Source organism: Corythoichthys intestinalis, chromosome 4 (genome assembly GCF_030265065.1).
Source record: "Corythoichthys intestinalis isolate RoL2023-P3 chromosome 4, ASM3026506v1, whole genome shotgun sequence".
NCBI classification, from domain to species: Eukaryota; Metazoa; Chordata; class Actinopteri; order Syngnathiformes; family Syngnathidae; genus Corythoichthys; species Corythoichthys intestinalis.
In genome coordinates, this window is record NC_080398.1 from 6,263,513 (window position 1) to 6,288,376 (window position 24,864).

Genomic DNA, 24,864 nt, shown 5'->3' on the forward strand with positions numbered 1-24,864 from the left:
ATTTGGCATTGATTAATGTTTTTTTTGTTTCCTTTTTCATCTTTCAAAAAAAAAATTCCGAACTTGGTAGTTGTTTTTTTTTACTGATTATAAAAATGATCAAACTGCCCTTTTTTGTTAATATTTTTTTTAGGGCTGTCAAACGATTAAAAGTTTTAATCGAGTTAATTACAGCTTAAAAATTAATTAATCACAATCACAATTCAAACCATCTATAAAATATGCCATATTTTTCTGTAAATTATTGTTGGAATGGAAAGATAAGACACAAGATGGATATATACATTCAACATACGGTACATAAGGACTGTATTTGTTTATTATAACAATAAATCAACAAGATGGCATTAACATTATTAACATTCCAGTGATCCATGGATAGAAAGACTTGTAGTTCTTCAAAGAAAAATGTTAGTACAAGTTATAGAAATTTTATATTAAAACCCCTCTTAATGTTTTCGTTTTAATAAAATTTGTAAAATTTTCAATCAAAAAATAAAGTAGTAGCGCGCCATTGTTGATGTCAATAATTACTTACACAATGCTCATGGGTGCTGAAGCCTATAAAATCAGTCGCACCCAAGCGCCAGCAGAGGGCGGCAAAACTCCATAAAACACAACAAGTGAGCTTTTCACTGTCCTGTCATTTCAATCTGTCTGAGCGGGGCATCTGCGTTAATTGCATCAAATATTTTAACGTGATTAATTAAAAAAATTAACGCCCATTAACGTGATATTTTGACAGCCCTAATTTCTTTGCATTTCCCCAAATAGAAAAATTAACATTGGCGTTTTTTTTTCATGTATTACAAAAATATTCATTCGTGAAATATTTTTAGTCAAACAAAAGTAATGTTTCTCTGCCATTGACTGCGCTCGACATCCAATCTCCCAGTCTTAACGAATTTGACTTCAGTTGCCGTCAATGTCAGCCAGTCTGTTTTCCTACTCACACCAAAATAACGACTCTTCTCCACCACCCATCATTTTCATTTTCTTTTTATTAGAAACATTTACAATACATCTCGTATCTTGGAAAAATAACAAAGAACCAGAACTAACATGGAGCAGATACATTAATAATAATAATAATAATCATAAAAATGTCTTCCCAAAAAATGTCATTCACCAACAAAAATTGTGTGCTATAAGAAAGAAACCTGCAATATCGCCTGCCCGTTCGAGGGCGCGGCACACTGTAACAAATGTTTTTTTTTCCTTGTCATTTTTCTTCCAACATCCCCCCCCAAAAATCGACGGTCAGCCACAGAGCTCCACGCTCACACACACATAAGTATATGACCTTCCGAGTTCACAGAAAAAAACGCCAGCTTTGATGACGCTGGCCCGGAAAACTAACGCACGAGCACCACTATCGGACCGGCGTGAAAAACGCACACTTGTGCTGCGAATATTGTCAAAACGCTACCTAGAGACACACCGCGTCGGAGGAAGATGGCGAGTTTTGGGCCTTTGGGTCCGTTGAAAATAATAAGCAAACGACAGGAAATTCTCGCTAGCTAAAAGTGTTGGAACAGTGAGGTCCTGTGAGTCGTTGTTTTCAGGAACAATAAACCATTTTTCATGGCGACGACATGACAATGACAAGCTAAAGACGGGTCTTGGGGTAGGGGTGTCCAATGTTGTATACGATATTTGATTTCAAAAGTATTTATACTCAAGTATTTGTTGTTTTTTACTACAGTACTTGGGAGGCTAAAACATAAGAAGAATGTCAGTTTTCGTCTTCACGTGACGGAAATGCAACTGTTTCTGTCATATGTTCACAATGTGTGATTTTTAAAAAAATTTTTATTGTGCATGTAGTGACCCAGCTTGCATTGTAACAGGTGTTCAGGATGTGCTCAAAGCTAGCTTGCGCCACAAGCTCGCTTGTTTTGAAACACATGATAAGATTTGTTCTTGGCAAGAGACTGCGCAATGTTGTTTTAGCCTTTAAAAGTCTCTAAAGAGTGATCATCATCACGCACTAAAAGGAACTCGTAGCGTTAGCATATCGTTAGCATTAACTTTATACTATCTTTGATGTTTTTTGGTTTTTTTTACATATAAAATAATACTATAATAATAAATAGTACTGTTTGGCCTTGTCCTTGTGTAGATGGATGCAAAAAAATTGTCTTTCTACTGTTTCGTAGCAGGTGTTTAAGTTGTGCTTCAAACTAGGTTGCGCTACAAGTTCGCTTGTTTTGAAACACAAGATTTGTTCTTGGCGAGAGAGTGCGGAATGTTGTTTTAGCCTTTAAAGTTCTCTAAAGAGTGATCATCACGCACTAAAAGGAACTCGTAACGTTAGCCTATCGTTAGCATTAACTTTATTTATTTTATATTCGACGTTTTGTTTCTTTGTATTTAAAATAATAGTATAACAATAATAGATAGTACTGTTTGGCCTTGTCCTTGTGTAGATGGATGCAAAAAAATTGTCTTTCTACTTTTTTGTAGCAGGTGTTTAAGATGTGCTTCAAGCTAGGTTGCGCGAAAAGCTTGCTTGTTTTAAAACACATAAGATTTGTTCTTGGCAAGAGAGTGCAGAATGTTGTTTTAGCCTTTAAAGGTCTCTAAAGAGTGATCATCACGCACTAAAAGGAACTCGTAGCATCAGCGTATCGTTAGCATTAGCATTAACTTTATTTACTTTATTTTATATTTGACTTTTTGTTTCTTTGCATTCAAAATAATAGTATAACAATGATAAATAGTACTGTTTGGCCTTGCAAGAGAGTGCAGAATGTTGTCTTAACCTTTAAAGGTCTCTAAAGAGTGATCATCACGCACTAAAAGGAACTCGTAGCATTAGCGTATCATTAGCATTAGCATTAACTTTATTTACTTTATTTTATATTTGACTTTTTGTTTCTTTGCATTCAAAATAATAGTATAACAATGATAAATAGTACTGTTTGGCCTTGCAAGAGAGTGAGGAATGTTGTTTTAGCCTTTAAAGTTCTCTAAAGAGTGATCATCACGCACTAAAAGGAACTCGTAGAGTTAGCCTATCGTTAGCATTAAATTTATTTACATTATTTTATATTCAACGTTCTGTTTCTTTGCATTCAAAATAATAGTATAACAATAATAGTACTGTTTGGCCTTGTCCTTGTGTAGATGGATGCAAAAAAATTGTTGTCTATCTACTGTTTCGTAGCAGGTGTTTAAGATGTGCTTCAAGCTAGGTTGCGCAATAAGCTCGCTTGTTTTGAAACACGTGATAATATTTGTTCTTGACAAGAGAGTGCGGAATGTTGTTTTAGCCTTTAAAGGTTACTAAAGAGTGATCACCACGCACTAGAAGGAACTTGTAGCGTTAGCATATCGTTAGCATTAGCATTAACTTTATTTACATTATTTTATATTCGATGTTTTGTTTCTTTGTATTTAAAATAATAGTATAACAATAACAGATAGTACTGTTTGGCCTTGTCCTTGTGTAGATGGATGCAAAAAAATGGTCTTTCTACTGTTTCGTAGCAGGTGTTTAAGTTGTGCTTCAAGCTAGGTTGCGCGACAAGCTCGCTTGTTTTGAAATACATGGTAAGATTTGTTCTTGGCAAGAGAGTTCGCAATGCTGTTTTAGCCTTTAAAGGTCTCTAAAGAGTGATCATCACACACTAAAAGGAACTCACAGCATTAGCGTATCGTTAGCATTAGCATTAACTTTATTTTGTTTTATATTTGACGTTTTGTTTCTTTCTATTTAAAATAATAGTGTAACAATAATAAATAGTACTGTTTGGCCTTGTCCTTGTGTAGATGGATGCAAAAAAAAATGTCTTTCTACTGTTTCGTAGCAGGTGTTTAAGATGTGCTTCAAGCTAGGTTGCGCGACAAGCTCGCTTGTTTTTTTTAACACATGATAACATTTGTTCTTGCCAAGAGAGTGCAGAATGGTGTTTTAGCCTTTAAAGGTCTCTAAAGAGTGATCATCACGCACTAAAAGGAATTCGTAGCGTTAGCGTAGCATTAGCATTAACATTATTTTAATTTATATTTGATGTTTTGTTTCTTAACATTTAAAATAATACTATAACAATAATAAATAGTTCTGTTTGGCCTTGTCCTTGTGTAAATGGATGCAGAAAAAATGTCTTTCTACTGTTTCGTAGCAGGTGCTTAGGATGTGCTTCAAGCTAGGTTGCGCGAGTGGCTCGCTTGTTTTGAAACACATGGTAAAATTAAGTTTTCTTATCTTGGCAAGGGAGAATATGCAATGTTTTAGCCTTGAAAGAGTGACCATCACGCACTAAATAGAACTTGTATTTTATACGTGTTTTTTCCTTGTGTAGACGTTACAATATGTGCCACAAAAAATGTAATTCTAGTGATTTGTCGTAGGTGTTTAGGATGTGCTTCAAGCTAGGTTGCACTACAGGCTCGCTTGTTTTGAAACGCATGGTAAAATTAGTTTTCTTATCTTGGCAAGAGAGAATATGCAATGTTTCAGCCTTTAAAGGTCTGTAAAGAGTGATCATCACGCACTAAATGTAACTCATAGCGTTAGCATAGCATTCACATAAGCATTAGCATAAACTTAGCGTGACGAGTGTCGTCCTAGTCGAGCAAGTTTATCAACATTATTTTATGTTTGACTTTTTGTATTTTGCATATAAAATAATGTACTGTTTGGCGTTGTCATTGTGTAGACGCTAAAATAGGTAGCACCAAAAAACGTCTTGTTTGTTCTGTTTTTGGTCAAACCAGTTAATGTGCTATTTGCCAGAGAACAAAAAGAGAGCAACAAAAGAGAGCAAAAAAAACTGACGTTTCCTCCACTCGTGTAGTTTTTGTTATCACCAGCCATGTCTTTACCAATACAACAACAAACCCTCCTCTCCTAAATTGGCCCAAATAATGCCCCATAATACCCACCAAAAAAGAGGGGCCTTCTAGTGTTTTTGATTAAATCAACACAAGTGCTGGTTACCAAAGAACAAAAAAGACACAATTTGAAAAAAACAAAAAAAAACTGCTGTTCCAGTTTTTGGTGGGGAAAAACAAAAAACTACAAAAAAATAGTCATCTCTCTGTTTTTGGTTAAAACAGCCATTTGCTATTTGCCAAAGAACAAAAAAGCACCTCGAAAGACAAAGCACCAAAGAAATTGATTTTTTTCTCTATTTTTCTACAGTTTTTGTGGTCACCAACCATAAACCCTCCCCCTCAAAAAAACACCCCCAAATATACTAAAAGCTTGAAATGCCTTTTTTGGAGCGTCCTATTTTGCACATTTAATTATATGAACTGTTTTTATATGAAATGTATACTTTAAATGACGTGTGAATAAACTGAAATTGATTGATTAAAAGAACAACAAAATAACTCCAAAACACACCCCAAAAGAAAAAAAAACAACCCAAAGTGCTATTTGCCAAAAAACAAAAATATGCCTCAAAAGAGAAAGCACCGAAAAAGGACCTTTTGCCTACTTTTCTACATATTTTGGTTAAACCATGTGCTCCCCCACAAAAAAAAAAAAAAAATCCCGGAAAACCAGCACCTCTGAATTACAAAAAAAAAAAAAAAGCCAATGCTACCAATTAAAAAAAATAAAAAAAACTCCCACCTTCAAAAAGATAAAACAACCAAACAGCAAGACTTATGGGGGGGACCATAGGGGCCCCTGAATGACCCTTAATATATTTTACTTTACATTTACTTTCTTTTCTTATTGAAATCATTGGTTAAATATTAAAAACTTTAACATATTAAATATTTCAACAATATTTTTTTCCTTTTTTTTCACAACCCCACCCCTTCTGTCTTAGCAGAGAATGGTTTGACCCCGCTCTATGCTACACTACGCACATGCCCTGAAGCTGGAAATTCAAATCTGTCAGTTATAAACTTTAAACATGGCGAGTCGTCATAAATCGTGTGCGCAGAAAAGAAAAAAAAAAAAAAACTAGCCATGCTCTCCATTGAGCGTGAGCTTGCTCAAAAACTGGATTCCACTGATGTTATAAATGACTTTGCCGTCAAAAAAATCTAGGTGCATCACTGTTCGAGGGCTTGATAACCCCAGGGATGTGGAGGGGGCAGGCACAGGATGTTTAGTTGCTTAGCAGGCAGGCATATCACTCTCAGTTGTATTGTACTGTAGCCTACATGACACAATGGATGGAAATTGTTTATTTTGTGTCACATCGTATTAAGGGCTATTAAATTTAACTGTCCATCTCAAATTAAATCATTTGAAAATTTACACTGTCATTGCTTCCAAAGCGTTAAAAGTACTGCGTATGTTGTCGTGACAAGCCGGTGGCAGGGGTGGGGGGCCCTATAGTCGTCTCTTGTCCCCGGGCCCCTGCAAGTCTGTTGACAGCCCTGATGCCCCATATTAATCACCCAAAAAGATAAAACACCACCAAAAAAAGAGCAGGCTTTCTCTTCTAGTGTTTTTTATTAAATCAACTCAGGGCTGGTTACCAAAGACCAAAAAAGCCACTTTTCTGTTGTTTTTATTTTCTAGTTTTTGGTGGGGAAAAACGCCCCGCTCCCATAAAGAGGACAAAAAAGCTACAAAAAATCTTTCTAAAATAGTTCTACTGTTTTTGGTTAAACCAGCGAATTTGCTATTTGCCAAAGAACAAAAAAGCTTCAAAATGTTTTTGACGTTTTCTCTACTTTTCGACAGTTTTTGTAGTCACCAACCAAAAAAGACACCCCTAAATTCCTCAAAATATTGCTAATGCCCAAGTGCAGAGGACAAAAAAAGAACCCTGAATATGCGATCGGGACAACCCTGTTTATTTCGATGATTGGTGCCTCACTGTTCCAACACTTTCCCATCAAAACGGCAGCAGGGCCGAAAACCTAAAGTGGTTTTTGCCATTTGGCAAAAAAAATTTTGCCATGTGGCATTTTTTTTTTGCCATGTGGCATTTTTTTGCCATGTGGCATTTTTTTTTGCCAAGAGGCAAAACATTTTTAACATGTAGCGAAACTTTTTTTGCCATGTGACAAATTTTTTGCCATGTGGCAAAAAAAAATTTGCCATGTGGCAAAAAATTATTCCCCATGTGGCAATTTTTTTTTCTCCATGTGGCAAAATGTTTTTGCCATGTGGCAATTTTTTTTTTGCCATGTGTCAAAAAATTTTGCCATGTGTCAAATTTTTTTTTGCCATGTGTCAAAAATTTTTTCCCCTGTGGCAAAATGTTTTTGCCATGTAGCATTTTTTTTGCCATGTGGCATTTTTTTTTTGCCATGTGGCATTTTTTTGCCATGTGGCCAAAATTTTTTTGCCATGTGGAAATTTTTTTTTTGCCATGTGTCACAATCTTTTTGCCATGTGGCATTTTTTTGCCATGAGGCAAAACATTTTTAACATCTAGCGAAACTTTTTTTGCCATGTGACAAAATTTTTTGCCATGTGGCAAAAAAATTTTGCCATGTGGCAAAAAATTATTCCCCATGTGGCAAATTTTTTTTCTCCATGTGGCAATTTTTTTTTGCCATGTGTCAAAAAATTTTGCCATGTGTCAAAAAGTTTTGCCATGTGTCAATTTTTTTTTTTGCCATGTGTCAAAAAATGTTTTCCCCTGTGGCAAAATGTTTTTGCCATGTGGCATTTTTTTTGCCATGTGGCATTTTTTTTGCCATATGGCAATTTTTTTTTGCCATGTGGCCAAAATTTTTTTGCCATGTGGCAAATTTTTTTTTGCCAAGTGGAAATTTTTTTTTGCCATGTGTCACAATCTTTTTGCCATCTGGCATTTTTTTGCCATCTGACGAAAATTTTTTTCGCCATGTGGCATTGTTTTTTGGTATGTGGCAAAATGCATTTTGGTTTGGGGGGGGGGGGGGTGTATGGCTGTTTTGCAGGCCATACAAGTCCAGGCACCCAAGTAAGGCTCTGCCATTGACGGCTAGGCACGTCCAAGTTTTATATTCGTTTTCATTGGCAGAAAAACGTGTGGTTGTAATTTTTGACCATATACTTTACATTAGAGCTTATCGATAACGGGGACCCACGGCATCCAAACTCGCCCTCTTTTTGACCTCCGCTCCCGAAATTCTACCCTAAGTGACCACACGACATCCATGCAAACTAGTACAGTAATGAACCTGTTGTGTTGTGTGCTATCTAGTTACAGTACATATGTAAAACCAAAAGTTCGTCCAGCTGCTGAGAAAACAAAAATGGAGTAGTAGATGTCCCAAAAACCCTCGATTTGGGATTTTCACAGAAAATGTCCGTAAGTCAGTACAGTTGAAGGCATATGTGTGTACGGGGGGAGCGGCGAGGGGGATTTACTAATGCAGGACGTGAATAATAATAATAATTTTACGGAGGCACAAGATCGATGCTCTGTGACTAAAATATCTCCCAATTTTGAAAAAATAGTCTGTTCTGTCGCGGCGGCGGCGCTAACTGTCATAAATAAAACTTTTTTTTTTTTTCTAACTTTTACGTAGAAACTGACTACCCCCCCACCTCGTTTAGAAATATATTAGCTTCTTGTCATTTGAATTAAAAAACAAAATGTCTTTTAAATAGGTTTCGTTTTCTTAAATAACATCACCCTACTGACGTCGCGGTCTAGGAAATAAAAACCGATGTTAGCAAAATAGATCTTGAGAAAACTGTCGTGTTTTTTTTTTTTCATTTTTTTTTTTTCGACTTTCTACAAACGTATGCGGAAGAACGGAAATATATCAAAGTCTTAAACTGAAAACTTAAAGCTTGTCGTTCGAAAAAAGTCAGGAGTGCATCGGGTTGAGCGTTTTTTCTTCGTACATTCAAATGCGTGACGCGCTCCGTTTTCGTCAAAAAAAAAAAAAAAATCGCTTACAATTGCTTAAGTGCATCCATCGAGAATAAGGATTTCCTATCACTCCTTCGAAGGGATTCTACATTAATGCATAAAAGTTTGTTTTCATAGCAAGGAAAAACGTCAACGATTTCTATTTGGACTAAAACGGAAAAATCGGAATACAGTTTCGTAAAAAGTAATACTAAGAAGAAATCGACGCCTCCTCGCGAATCGTCTACGTCGCCCCCTTTCCGGTCGCCGGAACTAAAGTGGTACCTCGAGATGCGAAATTAATTCCTTTCGGAGTGTCTTTCGTATCATTTTTACGTATAAGGAATCGCATTTTTTATGTAAATTGCCTGAATTGTTCCAAGCGATACTAAAAACTGTCATGTCCTGTCTTTATTTGCAGTGCTTTGTCGCCCACAAGTGGCGCTCAAGTGGAATTACTTTGTTAGGCACATTTTACAGATGTTATCACATGACTACCGGCGCTCATAGCAAACGCAGAGTGCTAAAAGAGCTAAGCTATTGCCTGCTCTTTCATCTCATTGTTTTCGTCAAATTTCGGTGAAGTTGGCCCCCCATCGGACGCAGATTTGTATAAAAATGATGTCAATCGTTTGTGCTACGTTTGTGTTTGTTTGTGCTGCTATCGTTTTTGAGATGATATATTAATTTTGAGTGATGACATCACGCAACCGCACCTTCTAAATGGACCTGAAGGGCTGCCATTTGTTTGTATATAGACTTCATAATGCATTGACGGGACACAGGGCCGATACATAGGGGGCCTGCAAAGCTGACCGAGTTGAATCACAGACAAAGAGCTTTTTTTCGTTGAAAATTCTTGTGAATAAATGCTTAAATTCCCGAATTCTTTATTGATGTGGACGTAAAACATTCTCGATCCTTGGTTAAAAGCAAAAAAAAAAAAAAAACTGCAGTTTGCGTTTATTTTCTGTAAATATGTCGAAGTACAATGCTAGTCTGTTAGCGAATGTACAGTAGCTAGGAGCCGCCTGATGTAAACAGAGCTTTTCCGGTGAAAACTCGTGTGAATAAATGCTTATATCCCCGAATTCTTTGTTTTCCGTCCATATCTATAGTCTCGATTCTTGGTTAAAAATAAAATAAAATAAAAAAAAACATCAGCTGGCGTTTATGTTACGTAAATATGTCGAAGTACAATGCTAGTCTGTTAGAGAATGTACAGTAGCTAGCGGCTGCCTGATGTAAACAGAGCTTTTCTGGTGAAAATTCTTGTGAATAAATGCTTAAATCCCCGAATTCTTTATAAATATGGACATAAAACAGTCTCGATTCTTGGTTAAAAGCAAAAACATGCAGTTAGGGTTTATTTTCCGTAAATATGTCGAAGTACAATGCCAGTCTGTTTGTGAATGTAGAGTAGCTAGCGGCCGCCTGATGTAAACAAAGCTTTTCTGGTGAAAATTCTTGGGAATAAATGCTTAAATCCCCAATTTTTTTAATAAATATGGACATAAAACATCTCGATTCTTGGTTAAAAGCAAAAACGTGCAGTTAGGGTTTATTTTCCGTAAATATGTCGAAGTACAATGCTAGTCTGTTAGTGAATGTACAGTAGCTAGCGGCCGCCTGATGTAAACAGAGCTTTTCCGGTAAAAATTTTTTTGAATAAATGCTTAAATCCCCGAATTCTTTATAGGTATGGACGTAAAACAGTCTCGATTCATGGTTTAAAGCAAAAAAACGTGCAGTTAGCGGTTATTTTACATAAATATGTCGAAGTATAATGCTAGTTTGTTAGTGAATGTAGCTAGCGGCCGCCTGATGTAAACAGCTTTTCCGGTGAAAATTCTTGTGAATAAATGCTTAAATCCCCAAATTCTTTTCGAGATGGACATAAAACAGTCTAGATTTTTGGGTAAAAGCAAAAAAACCCCAAAAAAACGTGCGGTTAGCATTTATTTTACGTAAATGTTGCGAACTATGATTCCAGTAGAGTAGCGGCTAATTTCTCCTGTTGATATTTTTTCACGTTTCAAAATGCATTCATGGTACGAAAAATATAATTCAAACAAGTCACTCCTGAGACAATCCTTCCTGTTTGTATGCAGTACAGCTTTCATACTTTTTCAACCTACATCCGGCTGTGGGCGGCCCCCTACTTAAATGCTAGGCGCAGTTCATGACCGATCTGAGCCATTAATACATTATGAAGTCTATGGCTTTGTTTCCCACAAGTGGTGCTCAAGTGTAACTACTTTGTTCTTCACATTCTACAGATGTTATCACATTACTACTGGAACTCATAGCAAACCCAGTGCGAAAAGAGCCAAGCCGTTGCTTGCTATTTCATTTGTTTTCGTCAAACCTTCATGAAGTTGGGCCCCTATGAGACGCAAATTTATATAAAAATGATGTCAATCGTTTGTGCTTGTTTGTGCTGCTATCGTTTTTCAGATATTTTCATCTTTTATAGGTCATTCTGAGGTTAACAGTTGATGTATGCAATGTTGCTTCTGCTTTTAAAGGTCTGTACTGAGTGATCATCACACACTAAATGGAACTTGTAGTGTTAGCATTAGCTTTAGCATGGTGAGCTAAACTGTTTTCGTGTTGTTTTGGTTTTGTTGATGTCAGTTACGGCTTACAGTTGTCGTGCGCCGTGTTTCCAGTTGCAAAATAAACTATTGTAAAAGCCTTAATTGGCGTTGTCCTTGTAAATGCTACAATATGTGCTGTGTAATCTTGGCATAAACCATTGACACCGTTTTTAATCCAAATAAGGGGGCTGGTGGACCTCAGATTGACCTATAAGAGAATTGAAGAGTTGTGTCACTCATGTGACACATCCTGTAACATCCCTCCAGTGTTAAAGATGTTCTTCAAGCTAGGCTAATATGAAGCAAAAAGAATTTTTGGGAAATGTATTTTTCGTGTATCAGAACTTTCCTATCTCGAGGTACCACCGTGTTTAATGCCGGCTCGGGTTGCGCAAATCAAACTTAAGGCGCAAATTAAAAAAAAAAAAAAAAACAATTTTAGCGTAACGGTTCGTCAAACTACGCCACCGCAAGTACTTTTGGGAAAAAAAAGCCACGTTCAGTCTGAGGTCGTATAACTTTTTGAATTAAATCCGGGGTCTGCAACCTGTGCCGCATCTGGCTTTTTGGAAGTCGCCGATTTCGTTGTTGAAAACCTGAAAAAAGAGCAGCCAAATTTATCCGTGTGTTCATTTTTAGCAGATTGGATTATTGCATTGGCGAATTTACAAAAAATCAATCAGGAAACTATCGATCGTGTTGCATCCAATCATACTTCCGTAATGCTGCAACAATTTATCGATTAACTCTAGTAATTCGATTATAAAAAAGCTTCTAATCAAATTTTTCCGCTTCGAAGATTCGTTTAATTAGTGCCGTTGTAATGGTTTGTTTTGAAAATGTATGCATTTAGTTGTATCAATTTAGGTGGATACACTGCCCTCGATTGGCAACAGTGAATACGACATAACACATTCAACATGGCTGAATCCAGATACTCCATGTTAAGACTAACATAAGGTACATTTTTGTTTGAGCTAATGTTTTTTTTTTTTTTTAATGAATTTGTAATTTAGTTTGTAGGTATATTTAGCTGTTTTTTTTTTTTTTTTTTTTGTGAAAATATGTTTGAACGATTTCTTAAGAGCACTGTAAATCAATGTTAGCATTTTATAGCATTTAAGCTGACGGACTTTTGCTTATTTAGTAAGTTAGCCAATTTTCTTTTGTTGTACTTAGATCATCAAGTTTTTCTTTGAGCTAATGTTTTTTTTAACGCATTCGTAATTTAATTTCTAGGTATATTTAGCCATTTTTGTGGGAATACTGTATGTGTTTGAACCATTTGTCAAGAGCATTGTAAAAAAAAAAAAAAAAAAAAACGTTAGCATTTTATAGCATTTAAGCTAGCGGACTTTTGCTACGCAAGTTAGCCTATTGTTCTTTTGTTGTACTTATATCATTTATTTTTTTATACAGTTTGAGGCTCAGTTCAGGAATTTTAATTTTTAATGTTCCTTATCCGATTACTCGATTATTCGAACTAGGGTAACAAGTTCATCGATTAATCGACTACTAAAATAATCGATACCTGCGGCCCTACTATAGATGAATCCAAAAAAAGGCTTTTGTACCCCCTTTTGTCAAAACGGCTCTTGAGCACCCAAGGTTGCAGACCCCTTAGCTAAACCTTCTTCGATTCCAAGACATAACCGATATTTTCCGAATGCGCGGCATCTCAAACTCACCGATTCGCTTTTCTAACGTACGATATCGCGTTTAGAACACTACTAAGTTGGTCTTTGGCTATATGTGACCGTAATACAAGTCTGGAAGCTAAACCGCCTGTTAGCCACATTAGCGCCCGCCTTAATCCTCTCAGTGCCGCTCAGAAATCCTGAAACGAGTGCTTTATATTCAACATATCACGCAAAAAAAAGACCCTGAAGAGCACAGCAGTTATCCTGGAAGGCTATTTTTTCTTATTTCTACGAATCCGAGCTGCGACCAGCTACTAAATGCTAATATGCTAAGTAGTCTGTATAGAATATCACTGTTTATTGCTTCATCTTAAAGTACGTACATAGAAATCCAGGGGTTATTATTCTTATTATTATGACACATACAATTCATCGGAAATTTTGCCGGTTTTATACAGTAGAGGCTTCATAAAGGATATCATAGTAGCGTCTGATTATTTATATACTAAGTTTAAATAATATTTGTTAAACCTATGGATCTATCTCATATACTATACGAGTCAAAAAAGTGATGGGTCGCGTATTATTATCATCATAATAAAAGATTTTCTCTTTTTCTTGGCGTAGTAATCCAAAAGCGAGATGTCGGATGCGCAAATAAATGTGGGGTTTATTTACAAAGTCCTCACGTATATAAAGAGGCAGCCCTCTCTCGTCGCCATAGCAACAAGAAAATTCTACGTAAACCACAAATGATAGGGAATCCTTATGTGCATGTCACTCAAATTCTAGCGGATACTTCACCATCAGTGGTCGGTTTGGTATTCATCAAATGCGCTTTTTTTCTTAGGAAATAAGGTGCTTTTACTCTTCGTATTTATTTCTTTATGTTCGCTTCTCCGGACAGCGGTCGGGTCAGTTTGTAAGTTGGCTGGTAGTATGCCGGAATGTCAAAACGGGGAAATGATCAAATGTCTCTGTATTGGCTCAATTTCGAAAAATTTCATTGCCAATATGTGACTGTCTGTTAAGAAACGTATTGCTGCCACACCTGACAAAAAAGTTTGGTCGTAGAGTTGAAATGTTTCACAAATTTCGCATTATAGAGTGACGAAGTTTCGTGTTATTACACAGCTAATTCCACGTTAGTACGTGACAGGTTTCGCATAATGTGACACATTTCGTGTTAGGACGTGACAAGTTTCACAATATAACATGTTAAGTTTCACGTCATAAAGTGTTTGCATTATTACGCGGCAAATTATGTGGAAGTACGTGACAAGTTTTGAGTTTTAACGTGAAAAGTTTCGCATTATAACATGACAGGTTTCGCGTTATTACGTGAAAAGTTTTGCGTTATTACGTGACAAATTTTGTGTGTTAACGTGGCAAGTTTCGGGTTATAACGTGGCAGGTTTCACGTGATAAAGTGGCAAGTTTCGGGTTATAACGTGGCAGGTTTTGCGTTATAACGTGGTGAGTTTCACGTTATAATGTGACAGGTTTCACGTGATAAAGTGGCAAGTGTTGTGTTAGTACATGACAAGTGTCGCGTCATAAAGTGGTCGCAACATTATGCAGCAAATTCTGTGTTAATACGTGACATGTTTCGCATTATGTGATAAATTCTGCGTTAGTACGTGACAAGTTTCACATTCTAACGTCTGAAGTTTCGCGTCATGAAGTGTTCGCATTATTACGCGTCAAATTCTGTGGAAGTATGTGACGGGTTTTGCATTATAATATGACAGGTTACGCGTTATAACGTGATTATCGCGTGATAAGTGTCGCATTCGTACGTGACAAGTGTCGAATCATAAAGTGTTCGCCTCATTATGCAGCAAATTCTGTATTAATACATGCCAAGTTTAGCGTTATTATGTACCAAGTTTCACGTTAGTACATGAAAGATTTTGTGTTATAACGTGACAAATTTTGTGTTTTAAGGTGGCAAGTTTCGGGTTAGAACGTGGCAAATTTCGCGTTATAACGTGACAGGTTTCACGTGATAAAGTGGCAAGTGTCGCGTTAGTACATGACAAGTGTCGCGTCATAAAGTGGCCGCAACATTATGCCGCAAATTTTGTGTTAATACGTGACAAGTTTTGCATTATGTGATAAATTCTGCTTTAGTATGTGACAAGTTTCACATTATAACGTGTGAAGTTTCGCGTCATAGTGTTCGTATTATTATGCGGCAAATTCTGTGGAACTATGTAACAAGTTTCGCGTTACAACGTGACAGGTTTCGCGTTATAACGTGATTATGATGTGACAAGTGTCGCGCCAGTACGTTACAAGTGTCAAGTCATGAAGTGTACGCATCATTATGCAGCAAATTCTGTGTTAATACATGCCAAGTTCCGCCCAATAATGTGACAAGTGTCGCACCATAACGTGACCGGTTTGGCATTATAACGTGACAAATTTGGGGTTATAACGTGGCAAGTTTCGCGTGATAACATGGCAAGTGTCGCGTTATTACGTGACAAATGTTGCGTCAAAGTGTTCGCATCATTATGCAGCAAATTCTGTGTTAATACGTGACAAGTTTCGCATTACGTGATAAATTCTGCGTTAGTACGTGACAAGTTTTACATTGTAACGTGTGAAGTTTCACGTTATAAAATGTTCGCATTATGACACGGCAAATTATGTGGAAGTACGTGACAAATTTTGAGTTTTAAGGTGGCAAGTATCGCGTTATAACGTGACAAGTTTCGCGTTATTACGTGACAGGTTTCACGTTGGTACGTGACAGTTTTTGCGTTATAACTTGACAAATTTTGTGTGTGAACGTGTGTAAAGTTTCGGGTTAGAACGTGGCAAGTTTCGGGTTATAACGTGGCAAGTTTCGGGTTATAACATGGCAGGTTTTGCGTTATAACGTGGTGAGTTTCACGTTATAATGTGACAGGTTTCACGTGATAAAGTGGCAAGTGTCGCGTTATTATGTGACAGTTTTCGTGTGATAAAGTGGCAAGTGTTGAGTTAGTACGTTACAAGTGTTGCGTCATAAAGTGTTCGCATCATGCAGCAAATTCTGTGTTAATACGTAACAGGTTTCACATTATGTGATAAATTCTGCTTTAGTACGTGACAAGTTTCAAATTTTAACGTGTGAAGTTTCGCGTCATAGTGTTCGCATTATCACGCGGCAAATACAGTGGAACTATGTAACAAGTTTCGCATTATAGTGTGACAAAGTTTCGTGTTATTACACAGCTAATTCCACGTTAGTACGTGACAGGTTTCGCATAATGTGACACATTTCGTATTAGGACGTGACAAGTTTCACAATATAACGTGTTAAGTTTCATGTCATAAAGTGTTTGCATTATTACACGGCAAATTATGTGGAAGTACGTGACGAGTTTTGAGTTTTAACATGGCAAGATTCGGGCTATAACGTGGCAAGTTTCGGGTTATAACGTGGCAAGTTTCGCATTATAACATGACAGGTTTCGTGTTATTATGTGACAGTTTTCGTGTGATAAAGTGGCAAGTGTTGAGTAAGTACGTTACAAATGTCGCGTCATAAAGTGTTCGCATCATGCAGCAAATTCTGTGTTAATACGTAACAAGTTTCGCATTATGTGATAAATTCTGCTTTAGTATGTGACAAGTTTCACATTATAACGTGTGAAGTTTCGTGTCATAGTGTTCGCATTATTACGCGGCAAATTCTGTGGAACTATGTAACAAGTTTCGTGTTATAACGTGACAGGTTTCGCGTTACAACGTGATTATGATGTGACAAGTGTCGCGCCAGTACGGGACAAGTGCCGAGTCATAAAGTGTATGCATCATTATGCAGCAAATTCTGTGTTAATACATGCCAAGTTCCGCCCTATAATGTGACAAGTGTCGCACCATAACGTGACCGGTTTGGCATTATAACGTGTCAAATTTTGGGTTATAACGTGGCAAGTTTTGCGTGATAACGTGGCAAGTGTCGCGTTATTACGTGACAAATGTTGCGTCAAAGTGTTCGCATCATTATGCAGCAAATTCTGTGTTAATACGTGACAAGTTTCGCATTACGTGATAAATTCTGCGTTAGTACGTGACAAGTTTTACATTGTAGCGTGTGAAGTTTCGCGCTATAAAATGTTCGCATTATGACACGGCAAATTATGTGGAAGTAGGTGACCAATTTTGAGTTTTAACGTGGCAAGTATCGGGTTATAACATGGCAAGTTTCGCATTATAACATGACAGGTTTCGCGTTATAACGTGACAAGTTTCGCGTTATTATGTGACAGGTTTCGCGTTAGTACGTGACAGTTTTTGCGTTATAACGTGACAAATTTTGTGTGTGAACGTGTGTGAAGTTTCGGGTTAGAACGTGGCAAGTTTTGGGTTATAACGTGGCAAGTTCGGTGTTAGTACATGACAGGTTTCGTGTTGGTACGTGCCCAGTTTCGCGTTATAACGTGGCAAGTTTCGCATTATAATGTGGCAAGTTTCGCATTATAACGTGACAAGTTTCGCATTAGTACATGATAAGTTTCGCGTTAGTACGTGAAAAGTTTTGCGTCATAGAGTTCGCATTATTATGCAGGAAATTCTACGTTAAAACGCGACAAGTTTGTGTTATAACGCGACAAGTTATAGCGTGTCAAGTTTCGCATCACAAAGTGTTCGCCTTATTTTGCGGCAAATTCTGTGTTAATATGTGCCAAGTTTCTGTGGAAGTATGTGACAAGTTTCGCATCATAAAGTGTTTGCGTCATTATGTAGCAAATTCAGCGTTATAACCAAGTCTCGAGTGATAATGTGACAAGTTTCGCGCTAGTACGGTACAAGTTCCATGTTATGATGTGATATATAAGTTTTCTGTCGTGACGTGACAAATTTCACGTAAAAATGTAGTTAAAATAGTTTTGTGTTGCAACTTGAATAGTTTCACGCAAGTACGAGTCATATTGTAATGTGTGTGTGTAAGTCTCACATCAAAATATGACAAATTTCATGTGCTAATGTGACAAGCCATCGTAACGTGAGACGTTTCGCATTATAACGCGACTAGTTTTGCTGTACGCTGTCACAAGTTTCACGTTATATGTCAAGCCTCGCATCACAACGTAACGGCTTTTAGGTCGTAAAAAGACTGGTTTTACGTAGTAGCGTGACAGGTTTCACCCAGCTAGATGATCATGTAACTTTGTGACATTGCATTGTTTTCCCCGGCGTGGCAGCAATATGCTTCTATCATTCCTGACCCAAACCTCATTCCAATGACTGTTTTTCCCGAATCCCCTCCTCAGCCAAGCGTGATTCACATTCTCTTACTTTGAAAGGTTTCAAGGGGTGGTGCAACGGAAGGCTGACACGGCAGCCTAAATGGCAATATCGGAATTAAAAAAAAATCTAGTATAAAAGAACATTAAGGCATAAAAGAAAAATACTAAGATTCGTTTTAACTGTGCTGTGCAATTTCTCCATAAAATGATACTCTTTAGTCCTCTCTCATAAAACCTAAGGTACTTCTATTTTGTAAGTTTCGCATGCTCTAGCTTTGTGTTTGAGGGTCTTTCGAGTAAAGGTGGGATACTGGCTTATTGATCACAATATTCATCGCTATTCATGTTGATATAACTTAGTTCACCTTCATTTCCATTGTTCATTTCCCGACACGAAAAAGTGATATACTTTGGGGCTCGTTAGGGTGACGGGATAAGTCCGCCCGCCCAAAAAATGAACCCGCTAATGCCAAACCGCTAATATCCTAGCATCTTGGTATCGATTTACAAACATTATCTTTCGAGAATCGATATCCTGATCCCAATATCGTCTCTAAATAACGTCAAACATGGCGTCATTATCCGTATCGACACATCCACATGAGTTATCAACACCCGACACTTTTTTAAAAGAGTAAATTATCGCGTCGTGTATTAACACAAACATCCCGTATCACCATTTGGAGTCGATGTGATTCATGTATGTGTTTTCCGAAACGTTGTTTGAACTCATTAGCTGCCATTGACGATCACGGACGAACCAGAGTTGCGTTAAAAATTAGCTGTTTTTACATTAATCACACATAACATTAGCATATTAGCATAACCTTAAACACTTAACACATAAGTAATCATATTTCATAAATCCTCACTTGCTGTCATTGACGGCGATAGACATCCAATCCTCTTTTAGAACTGGTTCATTCGCCCTTTGATTGGACGTCTATTGACGTCAATGGCACTGAAACATTTGCCGTTTATTGTCAATGGCAGCGAATTAGTTATTTCATTAATACGTCAACATCAAGTCACCATACTTTTACTGTAATCTCCCATCCCCCCAAGCCATCCCTATTCAGCATCTTAAGCCCCACCCTCTTTAACCCATGCCCCGCCCTTTCTACGCCCTCCCACGCGTAATTTGATTCAGCGCAAATGTTGCGTTTCCTTCACGTTCCTCTTCCATTATTGTCTGATTTCATTGGAGTAGCGGGGGCGGGCTGACTGGGGGCGGAGCCTCCCATTGGTCGGGGCGGGCAGCTGCCGGATGGTGCTTTAAGTAGTAGCCAGAAAGGCCTATTTGGATCTGTCACGTAAACCCTGTTTGAATTTCACAGTTGGTGTGTCGGTGGGAGATAAAGGGGGAGGGGCTAAGCGGGCACACATCATGTGATCAGGCCTTTTTTCAAACCAAAGCCACATGGTTTTCATCAATGGTTTACAAAAGGAGAGTCGAGGGGGGAAAAAGTGGGGGTGAACTCCCCTCCGGTCCGCACCTGGACCGACCTATTTGCCTAATTATCAAAAGCGTAGCCCGCCAAGCCCCCAGACACGAAAAAAAAAGAGGGGGAACAACCATCATACTGTATGAAGGGGACAAAAGGGGGTCGCGGACAAGCTAGCCTCACACCTGCTCCGACCAGATGCGCCAAAATGTCTAATTTGTGTGTAAAACAGTGGTTCTCAAACATTTTACTAAGAATACTTGGCGCTCTGAGTAACACCCTTAACGCTAGCAAGTTATTAGCATGTAAAGGAGTGGTTCTCAAACATTTAATAGAAATTACTCAACGCTCTGAGTACCACCGCTAACATTAGCAGCTTACTAGCATGTAAAACAGTGATTCTCAAACATTTTACTAAAAAAACTTGGCGCTCCAATTACCACTGCTAATGCTAGCAATTTATTATCATGTAAAATAGTGGTTCTGACACGTTTTACTCAAAATACTTGGCGCTCCAATTACCACTGTTAATGCTAGCAACTTGTTAGCATGTAAAACTGTGGTTCTGAAACATTTTACTGAGAATACTTGGTGCGCCGAGTAACGCCGCTAACGCTAGCAGCTTACTAGCATGTAAAAGTGATTCTCAAACATTTTACTAAGAACTCTTGGTGCTCCATTTACCACTGCTAATGCTAGCAACTTTTAGCGTGTAAAATAGTGGTACTCAAACATTTTACTAAGAATACTTGGTTCGCCGAGTACCGCCGCTAACGCTAGCTGCGTTTTAGCATGTAAAACAGTGATTCTCAAACATTTTACTCAGAATACTTGGTGCTCCAATTACCACAGTTAATGCTAGCAACTTGTTAGCATGTAAAACCGTGGTTCTGAAACATTTTACTAAGAATACATGGTGCTCCAAGTACCGCCGCTAACGCTAGCAGCGTTTTAGCATGTAAAACAGTGATTCTCAAACATTTACTCAAAAAACTTGGCGCTCCAATTAACACTGTCAATGCTAGCAACTTTTTACCATGTAAAATGTGGTTCTCAAACATTTTACTAAGAATACTTCGTGCCCCGAGTACCACTGCTAATGCTAGCAGCTTAATTAGTAAACATTTTACTAAGCATACTTGACGCTCCAAGTACCACTTCTAATGCTAGCAGCTTATTAGCATGTAAAACAGTGATTCTAAAACATTTTACGAAAAATACTTGGTGCGCCGAGTACTACTGCGAATGTTAGCAACTTATTAGGATGTAAAATAGTGGTTCTAAAACCTTTTACTAAGAATACTTGGTGCGCCAAGTACCTCTGCTAATGCTAGTAGTTTATTAGCAAACATTTTACTAAGAATACTTGCCGCGCCAATTACCACTGCTAATGCTAGCAAGTTATTAGCATGTAAAATAGTGGTTCTGAAACATTTTACTAGGAATACTCAAGAGTGCAAATGCTAACGTCAGCTCATTAGCTGCCACTTGACATCGAGCGTGTTAGTGTTTTTTTTTTTTTTTCTAATTTTCTCTGATTGTTTTTTTTTGTACTTTTTGGATTCTTAAATTCTTTCATTTATGCTCGCTGATGTCTGTCCCTTTAAGGTTTGCTTGAAATGTTTTAAAGTTGTTCCTAAATATTTTTCTTCAACTTATTTTTTTTTTTTTTTTGCAGTTGAAGTTGAATACAACCAAACTGTACTTTGTAGAATAATTTAGGCGAGCTTTTGTGTGCCACTAGAGGGAGCCAGAGTACCATTGGTAATACTCGGACCATGCTTTGAGAGCCACTGCTTTAACAAAAAATATTAATTTTAAAAAAAAAAAAAAGGGGGGGGGGGTGAATTAAATTAAAGTAGTACTTTAACCCTTAATAGGATACTCATTACCTGCCATTGACGGCGCTAGACGGCCAATCCTTTGTCCACTGGCAGCCAGTGAGTTAAATTGGATTTTAATACTATTAATTTCATTTAAATGAATATTTTATTCATTTGTACCGTATTTTCACGACCATAAGGAGCATCTAAAACTCAAAAATTTTCTTCAAAATGGATGGTGCGCATATTGTGTGAAAGATGGATTAGGATTGATGTGAGTACTTTGTTAATATCTTTAATAAAGTACAAGTAAACTCAGTTTTGCTCCCGCTGCCTTTTTAAAAAAAAAAATGGTAGCGTATATTTTTCATGCGCCCAATATTGTGGTACGCCTTGTGTGTGTGTTAAATTAACAAATAAATACAGTGCGCCCTATGGTCGCGAAAAAAACGTAATTGTATTTATTCAGTTTAAATGTTAAATTTGTGGCCTACAAAAGCTAAAAGTGGACAAAAATAGTCACTTGTCCTAAAAAAAGATAAATGTACATCGATAAAACCGGAAATAGGACACCCCCGTATTTTGTACTGTATTTTCACGACCATAAGGCGCACCTAAAAGTTTAAAAAAAAAACTCTCCAAAATGGACGGTGCGCCTAAAAATGTGCCTATTGTGTGACCTGAAACACAAAATGTGTCTGATTTGAATGACTGGTTTGAGTACTTTGTTAAATTCTTTCATAAAGTACAAGCGAACTAAGTTTTGCTCATGCTGTCTTTTAATACGCTAGCACGCATGCTAGTGCGCAAGCTAGCGGGATTACAACTGAGCTACTGCGCGCATGTGATGTGCCCAATTTGTGAGCTCAGTTTTGCTCCTGCTGCCTCTAAATACGCTAGAGCGCATGGTAGCGCGCAAGCTAGTGCATTTAATTGCAGCGGGATTCAAACTCAGTTTGCGTGCACATGCTAGCACGCATGCTAGCGTGCGCATCCTACTGTATGTTTTCATGCGCCATATTGTCGCAAAATACGGTAATTGCATTTACTCATGAAAAAATGATTACAATAATAACATCCATATCACATTTTGGGTCATGTAGGCCACACTCTTATAGCAAATGCTAATTTTGTGGCTGACATGACCTAAAATATGACAAAAATAGTCACTTGTCCTATAAAAGGGTTAATGTACGTAGATAAAACAGGGAATATGACACCCCCTTTTCCACAAAACATAAAAAATAAGAGTATAAACATGTGATTGATTCACATTTTCTATTGTCAAAGCATAATAAAAGCATTAAATTATCATTCAAACCCTATTTTTGGACCCGAGATGATTGTATGGTGCGTTTGTGAGTTGAACCATCTTCCGTAAAAACCCACTTTACGGTCATCTGATCGTACAAAAACACAAAAAAAATTGAATAATCATAATAAAAATGTTCACATTTCGTCGGGAACGCCGGCGTCGGTCCCGTTGTAAAAAAAGGTGGGGGGAAAAAAACGTAAAACTGGAAAAAGGTACTATACGTCTCTTATAAACAAAACTTTTATAAAATATATATGCATATATATGTGTATAAAAGAAAAACTGAAAAATATTTCTTATACTTTTTTTTTTAGTAAAGCAAGCAGTGGCTTCTAAAATAGCTGCTTGAACCTTTGAAAAAATTTTCCCAGAAAAATGAAAAAGAAGCGTAATAAGAGCAACCGATTAGCGACAAAGGAGAGGGCCGGGAAAAAAAGGGGGCGGAGTTTAGGAGAATATTCGGATGGCCTGCGACACCTGCGTGCGGCACACGGGGCACTCGGGGTGCTTGAGCTCACAGATCCGGATGGCGCACTCCATGCAGAAGAGGTTGTGGCCGCAGGGCACCAGCGCTGCCGTCACTTTGCTCTCGAAGCAGGTCATGCAGTCCCGCACGGCCGGCGGCGAGTCGGGAACGGGGAGCCGCCCGGGGAAGCCGCCCTCCCCCGCCGAGGCCGGCTCGCTGTGGGCGCGGCGGGCCTGCGCGCGTGGGGACGCCGGGCCCCCGACGGGCGCTTCCGGGGAGAGTCTAGCCAGAGGCAGGGGGAGCCCCCCGAAGCTCTTGGATCGCTGCTGGGCGTAGAACGCCATTTGCTTGGGGTAGTCCGGCTCGCCCCAACTTTGGGTGCCGTCCGAGGGGAAAAAGGAGCAGGGCTTCTCCCCCGAGCTGGAAAAACCGGTTTTGTTGTAGATCCCCTCGCCGCCGAGGGCGTCGGAGAAGTTTTGGCGGTAGCTGCTTGCCAGAGGTTTCCTCTGGAGACCCCACACTTGCTGGAGACGGCTCTCCGGACCGCCGCCCCCGCCGTCGGGGCCCAGGCAGTCGTTCTCGTTGTTGTGGTCGTGAAGTCCCCCCGTCCGGAAGGCGATGTGCGCCTCGATTTCCTCGCGGGCTCGCTCGGCGTTCCCCGGCGAGCCGGTGATCTCGAAAACGGGGTCCCGGTCCCGGCTGGGGGTGACGATGTAGGTGCAGGTCTGCTGCTGGATGCGCTTGATGGTGGAGCCTTTGGGGCCCACCACCAGCCCCACCACTCGGTAAGGGACCCTCACTTGGATGGTGGTCTGGCCCGGGAGCGGGGTGGGCGGGGAGCCGCTGAAGGACACGCCCAGTTTGTTGCGAGACGCCCGCAGCATGGAGAAGTGCTCGGCCGCAGAGATGATCTCGCGGCGGGCCAGGGCGACGTCCTCCTTGCGACCGGTGATCAGGAAGACGGGCTCCTCGCCCCGCACGGGGGTTTTGATGTACGTGTTGGTTTTGGCGCGCAAGGCTTTGATTTTGCAACCTGCGCAGACAAGAAGACAAAAACAAAACTGGGATCAAACTTGTGGTTTTGACTAACTGGTTCTCAGCCTTGTTTCTTTAAAAATTAAAACATCGCTTAAAAAACTAGAAAATGCAACTTCTGGAGAAATTGCGACGGTTGCATTATGTGATGGTTGGTAGATCGGGTCACTCCTGTTGTTTTGGGGTCATTTCGGGTTCACAATGCTAATGTTTACCAGGTAGTTTCTGGTGCGCACTATAAAGTATCTGGTAAACATTAGCATTATATATTTAAGCTAGCTTTGCTATGCAAGTTATCCAATTGTTGTAAATATTAGCATTATATAGCATTTAAGCTAACAGGCTTTTGCTACGCATGTTAACCAATTTTTGTAAACATTAGCACAATATAGCATTTAAGCTAGGAGACTTTCGCCCTTTGCAAATTAGCCAGTTGTTGTAAACATTAGCATATTACAGCATTTAAGGTAGCGGACTATTACCATGTGCGAGTTAGCCAATAGTTGTAAACACTAGCATTATGTAG

The 24,864-nt window shown here is 38.7% G+C and overlaps 1 protein-coding gene across 1 annotated transcript in view; it reads right to left on the reverse strand.

Annotated features, from left to right (window-relative positions):
- Positions 1-208: 208 nt before the first annotated feature.
- Positions 209-24,864, reverse strand: part of mex3a (mex-3 RNA binding family member A) — a 43,319-nt gene continuing 18,663 nt past the window's right edge. Inside the window, exon 2 of the mRNA XM_057834312.1 lies at positions 209-24,336. Coding sequence (XP_057690295.1) covers positions 23,285-24,336 — 1,052 coding nt within the window. The 3' untranslated portion in view covers positions 209-23,284. The remainder of the gene's footprint in view (positions 24,337-24,864) is intronic.